General features: G+C 33.0%; 1 protein-coding gene across 3 annotated transcripts in view; it reads left to right on the forward strand.

Moving 5' to 3' along the window:
- Positions 1–11922, forward strand: part of LOC139963813 (uncharacterized) — a 29009-nt gene extending 17087 nt beyond the window's left edge. For all 3 annotated transcript variants that reach the window (XM_071964995.1, XM_071964994.1, XM_071964996.1), the window contains exons 6-10: positions 452–529; positions 2081–2349; positions 7524–7782; positions 8386–8463; positions 9166–11922. In XM_071964995.1, coding sequence (XP_071821096.1) covers positions 452–529; positions 2081–2349; positions 7524–7782; positions 8386–8463; positions 9166–9320 — 839 coding nt within the window. In that variant the 3' untranslated portion in view covers positions 9321–11922. The remainder of the gene's footprint in view (positions 1–451; positions 530–2080; positions 2350–7523; positions 7783–8385; positions 8464–9165) is intronic.
- The last annotated feature ends 270 nt before the right edge of the window (positions 11923–12192 follow it).

Genomic DNA, 12192 nt, shown 5'->3' on the forward strand with positions numbered 1-12192 from the left:
AGAAAGTATATATCTGATTTTTCATTACACCTCGCAAAAGCCATAAATGCCCTAACCTCGTTCCTAATTACAACAGCTCAGATCTCATGTTTATATGCAGAGCATAGTGTAGGCTAGGGTACCTCTGATACAAATGTATGGAAGGCTCAGTCTAAGTGATGAACTTTGCTGTGAAAAAACAAGATATTTTTGGCATCAAACTAACATGATGCGAATACGGTATCGATAATCCGAGTGATCCTACTACCTAACCAGTTTCTTTTAACGTAGGCCCTATGGTAAAATAATACACAATTTATTGAAAGTTGTACATCTGTGCGATTGTGTATATAGCTCATTCGAGCTTACTAGGAAAGCACAACAATATTGTCCAGTTTAATGAATCATCTAATATAGAATTGACTGAAATAAACAGACCCATATAATTTGTTCTTGCTTCTTCTAAACACAGGCAAAGACGCTTCAGATCATTGGTATAGCGAGCTTAGTAAATACGACTTTGAGAAGCCTGGATTCCAAAAAGGCGCAGGTAGGATGTTATAGTTACATGCTACCAGTAGCTCTCATTGGTCGCCATAGAAACGAGGGTTGCATGCACTTTATACCAACGAACCAAAAAAAACAAAAAAACAGTGGAAGATATTGCATGTTGGTGGACTCAATAGTGCATGTGAATTTTGATGAACTATGCAATAATGGAGTGTATAACGTGTAGTAATGTATTAAGTTGAGTGATTCCTAAGACATGGTGTTATCCTTCTTATGACCTTATGATCAACATATGTTTATCAAACATTCAGTCTAGTCGGGGCCTTTGTTTATAATACTTTCCTCTTCTAAACTTGACAACCCTGACTTAAAAACAAACAATTGTAATTGTTTGTTATATTAATTATTAAGTACAGTGTACTGTTTATGTTTTTTATAAAAAGAGATCATATGTTGACCATACATTAATGTATATAATACCGTAGCTAACAGCTAACAACACACATCTATGTGTTAACTCTTATACTATTCATATGCATACATTTATATGTATAGAGCCAAACATGTTTACGTACATTACAGTATCTCGTGATTAATAGATAGCCTAACATGTATTAATATAGCCTATCATACAGGAAGACTACTTTATGTTTTACACTTTATTATTTATTTATTGTTTCTATTCATATAATTAATGAGGCTGGTAAAGGATCAGATGTTATATAGGTCAGAAGTGTCTCGTAGATTTTTATCTTTCTTTTTAAAACGAGTACAACAGAACGGGTACAAGATGTAAAACACCCTTTTCTATGACTACGAGTACAATGTTGTAAGCGTAAGTACGAGTACAGTTAAACAGGCTTGCACCAGTAGCTAGGATTTGAAAATATCTCGAGTAAACGTAAACCACGAGTAACATTGAATGAGGATGATTTCTGAGTACTCAACTATGGTGCAATAGTATATGTATCATATTATAACCATGCAATATTGAGAAGAGCATAAAAACACAGTCAAAGAAGAATTCAGGCAGAATAAATTCAACAGACAGTCACAAAACAATATGATAAAGACTAACCAGTCAGTTTGTTGACAGTGAAGATAAGCCGGGTACTGGTCAAGGCTTGTTAACAATGCAGGTCAAATTAGGGTAAACAATGTTAGAAACTAATAGAGTTGAAGGTTGAAGGAATGAATTTATCCTACATCCTTTTTTTATCTTCTTGTACAAAGATAAGTAAGAAAGGGGAAACAACACTCAAGTGATGTTATTTTGTGTTCAAACATAAGGAATTGCATGAAAAGTATGAGAAAAAAACCCTACTACAGTTATTGCAGGAACAGAAAGGGGGAAAAAAGAAAAAATGCAATCGAATCTAGTTGAGACCCATTATACAGTGCGTTGATATTAGGCGTATACTTAATAGGTTTTGTAACGCATGTGCTTTTGCATTGAATGGGTTAAACATTAATGACAGTTTGCAGGACATAATTTTTAAGTAGATCAATAAATAAAGACTTGAGATTAATCAAAATGCCTATTATTTTATTAAATTTATCATTCCGTTCGTTTTTATTTTGTCTGTGGAAGGTCACTTCACTCAGATGGTTTGGAAAGATAGTCGTGAATTTGGCATCGCAAAAGCCATTACCAAAGAAGGGAAGGTGATCATCGTAGGACAATATCGACCGCCTGGTAACGTCATTAACCATTTTGATAAAAATGTCTTCAAAAGGGATGATGGGTACGTCCCACCCCCGCCACAACGCGGTGATACCAAGGTAACCAGGATCGTACGCAGTGATGAACCAGACACGCGCACAGTCTCCCAACAGGAGCTGGATGACACCATTAGGAGGGTGATTATGATAGTTTTATATTATCATACGCAAGGGCTGCACAGTCTGATATATCCCGCACTTCGAAATGACCAGCCCTTCCCATTATTTTGTTGACGTGCCAAACCGCATTCCCCTGTTTTACTATTCGTCCAACGCAGGAGTGAATATCTTGGTGTGGGTGTGTGTGTGGAGGGGGGGGGGGTCAATGGAAGTTGTGGGAAGGGGTTTCCTGGAGTGTTTTTTTTTCATTTCATTTTCATTTATTGAAACCAGTATAAATATAGCATATTTATAAAAAGGAGTACACATGTCAAACTCAAAAATAAATAAATATGAAAACCATGATAGATAAGATGTTCAAAAGATTGCATATCAAGATAGTGTTAAAACTATGTACATTACTAGAACTAGGTGAAACAATTAAAGAATATGAAAACCGTGATAGATAAGATGTTCAACAGATTGCACAACAAGAAAGCGTTAAAACTATGTACATTACTAGAACTAGGTGAAACAATTAAAGAATATGAAAACCGTGATAGATAAGATGTTCAAAAGATTGCATATCAAGATAGTGTTAAAACTATGTACATTACTAGAACTAGGTGAAACAATTAAAGAATATGAAAACCGTGATAGATAAGATGTTCAAAAGATTGCACAACAAGAAAGCGTTAAAACTATGTACATTACTAGAACTAGGTGAAACAATTAAAGAATATGAAAACCGTGATAGATAAGATGTTCAAAAGATTGCATATCAAGATAGTGTTAAAACTATGTACATTACTAGAACTAGGTGAAACAATTAAAGAATATGAAAACCGTGATAGATAAGATGTTCAAAAGATTGCACAACAAGAAAGCGTTAAAACTATGTACATTACTAGAACTAGGTGAAACAATTAAAGAATATGAAAACCGTGATAGATAAGATGTTCAAAAGATTGCACAACAAGAAAGCGTTAAAACTATGTACATTACTAGAACTAGGTGAAACAATTAAAGAATATGAAAACCGTGATAGATAAGATATTCAAAAGATTGCACATCAAGAAAGCGTTAAAACTATGTACATTACTAGAACTAGGTGAAACAATTAAAGAATATGAAAACCGTGATAGATAAGATGTTTAAATGATTGCACATCAAGAAAGCGTTAAAACTATGTACATTACTAGAACTAGGTGAAACAATTAAAGAATATGAAAACCGTGATAGATAAGATGTTCAAAAGATTGCACAACAAGAAAGCGTTAAAACTATGTACATTACTAGAACTAGGTGAAACAATTAAAGAATATGAAAACCGTGATAGATAAGATGTTCAAAAGATTGCACAACAAGAAAGCGTTAAAACTATGTACATTACTAGAACTAGGTGAAACAATTAAAGAATATGAAAACCGTGATAGATAAGATGTTCAAAAGATTGCACAACAAGAAAGCGTTAAAACTATGTACATTACTAGAACTAGGTGAAACAATTAAAGAATATGAAAACCGTGATAGATAAGATGTTCAAAAGATTGCATATCAAGATAGTGTTAAAACTATTTACATTACTAGAACTAGGTGAAACAATTAAAGAATATGAAAACCGTGATAGATAAGATGTTCAAAAGATTGCACAACAAGAAAGCGTTAAAACTATGTACATTACTAGAACTAGGTGAAACAATTAAAGAATATGAAAACCGTGATAGATAAGATGTTCAAAAGATTGCACAACAAGAAAGCGTTAAAACTATGTACATTACTAGAACTAGGTGAAACAATTAAAGAATATGAAAACCGTGATAGATAAGATGTTCAAAAGATTGCATATCAAGATAGTGTTAAAACTATGTACATTACTAGAACTAGGTGAAACAATTAAAGAATATGAAAACCGTGATAGATAAGATGTTCAAAAGATTGCACAACAAGAAAGCGTTAAAACTATGTACATTACTAGAACTAGGTGAAACAATTAAAGAATATGAAAACCGTGATAGATAAGATATTCAAAAGATTGCACATCAAGAAAGCGTTAAAACTATGTACATTACTAGAACTAGGTGAAACAATTAAAGAATATGAAAACCGTGATAGATAAGATGTTTAAATGATTGCACATCAAGAAAGCGTTAAAACTATGTACATTACTAGAACTAGGTGAAACAATTAAAGAATATGAAAACCGTGATAGATAAGATGTTCAAAAGATTGCACAACAAGAAAGCGTTAAAACTATGTACATTACTAGAACTAGGTGAAACAATTAAAGAATATGAAAACCGTGATAGATAAGATGTTCAAAAGATTGCACAACAAGAAAGCGTTAAAACTATGTACATTACTAGAACTAGGTGAAACAATTAAAGAATATGAAAACCGTGATAGATAAGATGTTCAAAAGATTGCACAACAAGAAAGCGTTAAAACTATGTACATTACTAGAACTAGGTGAAACAATTAAAGAATATGAAAACCGTGATAGATAAGATGTTCAAAAGATTGCATATCAAGATAGTGTTAAAACTATGTACATTACTAGAACTAGGTGAAACAATTAAAGAATATGAAAACCGTGATAGATAAGATGTTCAAAAGATTGCACAACAAGAAAGCGTTAAAACTATGTACATTACTAGAACTAGGTGAAACAATTAAAGAATATGAAAACCGTGATAGATAAGATGTTCAAAAGATTGCACAACAAGAAAGCGTTAAAACTATGTACATTACTAGAACTAGGTGAAACAATTAAAGAATATGAAAACCGTGATAGATAAGATGTTCAAAAGATTGCACATCAAGAAAGCGTTAAAACTATGTACATTACTAGAACTAGGTGAAACAATTAAAGAATATGAAAACCGTGATAGATAAGATATTCAAAAGATTGCACATCAAGAAAGCGTTAAAACTATGTACATTACTAGAACTAGGTGAAACAATTAAAGAATATGAAAACCGTGATAGATAAGATGTTTAAATGATTGCACATCAAGAAAGCGTTAAAACTATGTACATTACTAGAACTAGGTGAAACAATTAAAGAATATGAAAACCGTGATAGATAAGATGTTCAAAAGATTGCACAACAAGAAAGCGTTAAAACTATGTACATTACTAGAACTAGGTGAAACAATTAAAGAATATGAAAACCGTGATAGATAAGATGTTCAAAAGATTGCACAACAAGAAAGCGTTAAAACTATGTACATTACTAGAACTAGGTGAAACAATTAAAGAATATGAAAACCGTGATAGATAAGATGTTCAAAAGATTGCACAACAAGAAAGCGTTAAAACTATGTACATTACTAGAACTAGGTGAAACAATTAAAGAATATGAAAACCGTGATAGATAAGATGTTCAAAAGATTGCACAACAAGAAAGCGTTAAAACTATGTACATTACTAGAACTAGGTGAAACAATTAAAGAATATGAAAACCGTGATAGATAAGATGTTCAAAAGATTGCACAACAAGAAAGCGTTAAAACTATGTACATTACTAGAACTAGGTGAAACAATTAAAGAATATGAAAACCGTGATAGATAAGATGTTCAAAAGATTGCACAACAAGAAAGCGTTAAAACTATGTACATTACTAGAACTAGGTGAAACAATTAAAGAATATGAAAACCGTGATAGATAAGATGTTCAAAAGATTGCACAACAAGAAAGCGTTAAAACTATGTACATTACTAGAACTAGGTGAAACAATTAAAGAATATGAAAACCGTGATAGATAAGATGTTCAAAAGATTGCACAACAAGAAAGCGTTAAAACTATGTACATTACTAGAACTAGGTGAAACAATTAAAGAATATGAAAACCGTGATAGATAAGATGTTCAAAAGATTGCACATCAAGAAAGCGTTAAAACTATGTACATTACTAGAACTAGGTGAAACAATTAAAGAATATGAAAACCATGATAGATAAGATGTTCAACAGATTGCACAACAAGAAAGCGTTAAAACTATGTACATTACTAGAACTAGGTGAAACAATTAAAGAATATGAAAACCGTGATAGATAAGATGTTCAAAAGATTGCACAACAAGAAAGCGTTAAAACTATGTACATTACTAGAACTAGGTGAAACAATTAAAGAATATGAAAACCGTGATAGATAAGATGTTCAAAAGATTGCACAACAAGAAAGCGTTAAAACTATGTACATTACTAGAACTAGGTGAAACAATTAAAGAATATGAAAACCGTGATAGATAAGATGTTCAAAAGATTGCACAACAAGAAAGCGTTAAAACTATGTACATTACTAGAACTAGGTGAAACAATTAAAGAATATGAAAACCGTGATAGATAAGATGTTCAAAAGATTGCACATCAAGAAAGCGTTAAAACTATGTACATTACTAGAACTAGGTGAAACAATTAAAGAATATGAAAACCGTGATAGATAAGATGTTCAAAAGATTGCACAACAAGAAAGCGTTAAAACTATGTACATTACTAGAACTAGGTGAAACAATTAAAGAATATGAAAACCGTGATAGATAAGATGTTCAAAAGATTGCACATCAAGAAAGCGTTAAAACTATGTACATTACTAGAACTAGGTGAAACAATTAGTAAAATTAAATGAAAGGTTCCAAATTACCAAACTGTATGTATATTGCAGCACGGTAGATGAAAGAGTTCTTATAAAGTTGAATTCTATATTTTGGCAAGATATGAGGGTTCCTAAGATTCCTGGTAGCTTTCACCAACATAATGCATGGCACCTGTTGGTGAGGGCCAGTCGAATTCAATGGGTAACGTATCCATCATTCATCAGCTTTATGATTAGTTTGGATGGTTTTGCCGAGAAAGTAACTTGTATCCCTTCAGACGGTCTTCCTTACCTACCAAAGTTCAAATTTATGACATTGCTTAAGAGTGAGCGGGAGATACATGTATTCTTTTTAATTGTGCAACACTGCTATTATATTCATTAACTTCTTATGCAGTAATATGTTTGTGTGTGTGTTTGTTGGAGGCGGACGGGGGGTGGTGGGGGGGGGAGGTGATGGTTGGTGGAGAGGTGTTCAATCGTATATCCATTCTAAAGTTCTTTCTAACATTATTTTCGCTGTTCCAAAGTTCCAGTTCAATGTCTAATATTTCTTACATGTATTTTTAATAATGCTGTTATTACATTGATCTATTCTTTTATTCTTCACGATATAGGTTGGCCAAACGAAACTCGACAAAGCTGACACGAGTCCCAAAGATTTAAAATCTTTCCAAAAAGACGCTGTGAAGGCTCAGAATGAATACCGTAAGAATCACGGAGTGGATAAACTAAAGGAATCTCCAGATTTGATGGAGAGAGCTCAGAAATTCGCGGCCTACCTAGCAGAGAAAGATTTATTCCAGAATAGTAGTGAGAGTGATGTAGGGGAAAACATTGCCATGCATTATAGCAGTGCCTCGACGGAGTTTTCAGGTAAACACTTGCAGCATTTTGATGAATGATTAATTTCCATTACCATTTATATATTGATTTACGGTAAACGTTTGATCGATTTTAGAATGTTATTTGAGACTATTACTAAATTGTCTACTAAATTCACATAATTCCTATGTTAAGCGTTTCGTATCTTCGATTCAGTTGAAATAAAAGTTGACTGCTCTGGCTAATGAATGTATGAGTTTTAGGCAATCTTGCTCTCAAAATATTATAATTTACCAAAAGCAACGCAAAATGCATATAAGTACTTGCATTTCCACAATAGGAAAACACTAATTCCAAAAGTAGGATTGAAGCTACATTGTGATGACTTCAGACATTTTAGAAGCACTGTACTATACATTTACAGTCATAGTTCTATAATATAATATAAAGTAAACCTTCCGATATTCCTGCTTACTGACGTCATAGTCTTGTACACTTATTATATAAATTAAATTATATACGGTCAATGCCAATGTCATTATATAGTATTACAAAACTGTCTTCTTGATTACCGGGGCTATCCAAGTAGCCTAGATTCTAGAATGCCTTTACTTAAAGTACACATTTCTTTATGCTTCTTTATTCCGCTTGCAGGTCAGGCATGCGCAGATATGTGGTACAAACAAGCTGAAAAATACGATTTCAAGAATCCGGGATTTGCCAAGGGTGCCGGTAAGTAAACGTATATGACATTGGCTCACTATGATGGTGAAATCTTATTTGGAATCACAGGAAAAGAATGAGTAGGTGGAGGGAGGAGAATGGAGAAGAAGGGAGGAGGGAGAATAAGGGAGGAGGGAGGAGGGAGGGGAGGGGAGGGGGAGGGGGAGGAGGGAGGAGGGAGGAGGGAGGAGGGAGGAGGGAGGAGGGAGGAGGGAGGAGGGAGGAGGGAGGAGGGAGGAGGGAGGATGATGAAGGTATGAGTGAGGAGTGAGGAGGAAGGAGGGAGGAAGGAGGAAGGAGGAGGGTGGAGGGTGAAGGTAGGAAGGAGGAGTTACTTAGTTATTAACTGTTCAATCTAATGCAGAAATATTTGTGTCCCACAAATGTAATATATTATATTTCATTGTTGCGTTCATGTGCAGCTGGTTAAGAAAGCATACAATTTCTGCAACGTGCATACCACAATCCTGTTAGTTACTGCATTGGCTGTAGCAAGACCAGATTATTAATTATAATTAAAATAAAATTATTTAACACCCTGAACAGATTCATTGCATATCGTATTTGTACCTCATGATTCTAAACATGTGTTACATTTGTTTTAACCTATTTTGTAAGTGATTCTGTCAATATGAAAATTCCTTAATAATAAAGTTTTTTTTGTTGTCAATACTATAGTGTTTGACTGGTTACGTCACTGTATTCTTGCAGGTCATTTTACCCAGATGGTTTGGAAAGACAGTAAAGAATTCGGAGTTGGAAAGGCCATCACGAAATCAGGAAAGGTAATACTTGTAGGCTTCTACAAACCACCTGGTAACGTCATGAGAAAATTTGAGGATAATGTCCTACCTTTGAAAAAATAAGCTGGAGGTCTGATGTGCTTTAAAGCCTATCATCTTCAAGTAGGTTTTTTTTTTGCCTTATTATGAGGAAAAGTTTTATTTCATATTTTGTGATTTTTCGTTTTGATGTTTGACTTTATTGAACACCTTTTCAAGGATTCGGCAGGATATTTTTTACAGGATTAATACACACCTTGCAAGACTCAACCCGTTATAAAATACCTTATATGCAAGTACGGGGGCGGCGAGCCCCTCTAACCCACCCCTCTCGGCAGGCCTGTGCAAGTATACATTGTTACATTCTCTTTGGGTAGGCGAAATCACATAAAGGTTCTTTTCCTACGTCATCACCCATATTACTTAAGTGCCTTTTCAGATACATGTCAAAACAGCTGATAAATATTTCAGTTATAATCCTTTCGACAGGATCAGATTTAGACATATCCCCTGTTTTGGGAAGATCTTTCGGTCACTAAAAGCGCAATATCTATATAAAAAAACCATCAATTTTAATGATTATTGTGACGATAATTAAGAAATGACTGAAAAGTCCTCATTAGTGTTTATTTATTCATTTAGTTTTGGGTAAATTTGGTGGCGTTTTAAAATTTTCTAAATTGAACGACATTTAAATCTACAATATATATGGTACACCTGAAATATGTTAGGCTATTAGTTATTCTTACGTTTATTATACTTATGTAATGAAGTTTGCATGTTGCCTATACCTGATTTCATCAGTAATTAGTTAGTATGTTCTAATGAATTAATTTTCTTCTCCCATTTTTACATTTAGTGTTATTTATCTTTTGTTTTACGGAAATCTACGTTGATTCAAATGTTTTTTGTTTGTTTTGGTTGGGGTCGATTCGTCGCAATATTTATTATCAGGAATTCCATGTACAATCCATTCCTTTAATCACGCGTATAACACAATTTCAACTAATTTCTTTTGTGTATATCGTGCAATTGTTTCCTCTTTCTATTCTTCTTTCTTTAACTTATTTATTTCCAATCTAGTTTGGTTATTATATTTCAAAAGCACAAAATCACTCCCACGGAGAACAATAACGTTTTCGTTATATTTTGTATCTATCGGTTAAACTGTATGGGCATGAATATATACCTTACCACATTGTAAATCATAATTTAATGAAGCATAATTTGTTACCAAGGATAAGACACTTGGACAGACAAGCATTTGACATGTATAATAAAGTGATATTTTTCTTGGTGACAAAGGAATTTATTTAAGCGCAGGTATTAGGTACACTTTAGTCATGTATTGCTAATGTATTGCTCATAATGTCACTATCGTTTCATTAGTTTCCATAATTTTCTATAATTGAAATAATTTCCATGTTTTTCTAAAACATGTTTGCAAAAGAAATGTAATCAGTGATCCTTTAAAAAAGCAAAAAAATCTTCTCATAACATGACTAAAAATATGTTAATTCATAGTTACCATATATAGTAATTTTAAAGGTCAATTCCATTTTATTTGAGAGATGCCGAGGATATCTATTTGTTTTCAATTAACAACTAATACAGGTAATGATATTCCTTTAACTTACCGAGTGTTTTTAAACATGTCTTTCTACAAATATTAAGCTATGTACTCTTAAAGAAGGGCGATACTACAATGGATCAGGAATTTTCAAGATATTCAAATATTACTCCTGACTTTTACCATAATTAACATATTTTTCTATACTCCTTTGTTCTTTCTTAAATGTCTTCATTCATTTTTGGTATCACAAAGATGAGAGGATTTGTCGTGTTTATTGTCTTTATCAAAGTAGCATGCCCACTTTGGCCCACACTGCCTTTGTCTGCTTGGAGTGGGCTAAGGAGGGATATGGAGGTTTATGACTCTCAAGTGTGTTGGTTTCACTTCAACTCCAGTGACATAAGATTCCAGATTGTCTAATAAGGGTCAATTGTAATGCCATATGAAATCCACTTTTAGCCGCTTTGGAGTTTTAATTTAATCATCTAATTTAGACAGATTGATGCATATACTGTAAGTATAATTGGACTAGGTAGACTATACCGCCTGAGAAAACTTCGGTCCATAGAAGTAATTCATGATTTGCGATCCACTTAGGCTCGCTGAATAGGATATTTAATAAAACCATAAGTAGGCCTACAGCAATCCGATCACATTACTGAAATAATTTAAACATCCTTATGCTAATCAAGTATTAAAAAATAAATTTATACCTTAAACATTGTTCTTCTTGTGTAAATTTTCTGCTGTTCACTATGTAAAGGGTAGGGAAAATAATAAGAACAGTTAAATCCACATTTAACTTTAATAAATGCTATGGCTTTATCACAAATGTTCCATGATATAAAAAAAATTGATTAATCTAAAATTGGATTTGGTTAAATTGGTTTTATTATCTTTATTATTCATATATATATATATCCTTAATATCATATGTGTTTCCTATAGAGACCCATTGTTTACCCAGGATGCATTACTTCAAGCACAACTTTCATTTTTATTTCATTAGCCAATTTTCTTTCTTTTGTTGTATTCCTTTCTATTTGTTTGAATATTTACTCAACTGTTATAAATTAATCACATTGGAGAAAACAATAAAAACTAAAAAGACAAGTTTTTTCATTTTCTGATTATTTCTTCATTTTCTTATTATATTTTCATATATGACAATATATAGCGGTGCTGCTTGACTTCGGTGATCGGACGAGAACCGGTATATTCAACGTGATATGGTCGTAGACATTAGAAGGATTGAATTTAAGCCTTTTATACCCGCCCCGAGACTATAGCCACTAGAGTACGTACGGCGATCATTCTCACAATTTTGCAAAGTTGGACGACATTCAACTCTTGACCACCTATATGGCTACTTATCCCATTAAA

This window comes from Apostichopus japonicus, chromosome 22, assembly GCF_037975245.1.
Source record: "Apostichopus japonicus isolate 1M-3 chromosome 22, ASM3797524v1, whole genome shotgun sequence".
NCBI lineage: Eukaryota > Metazoa > Echinodermata > Holothuroidea > Aspidochirotida > Stichopodidae > Apostichopus > Apostichopus japonicus.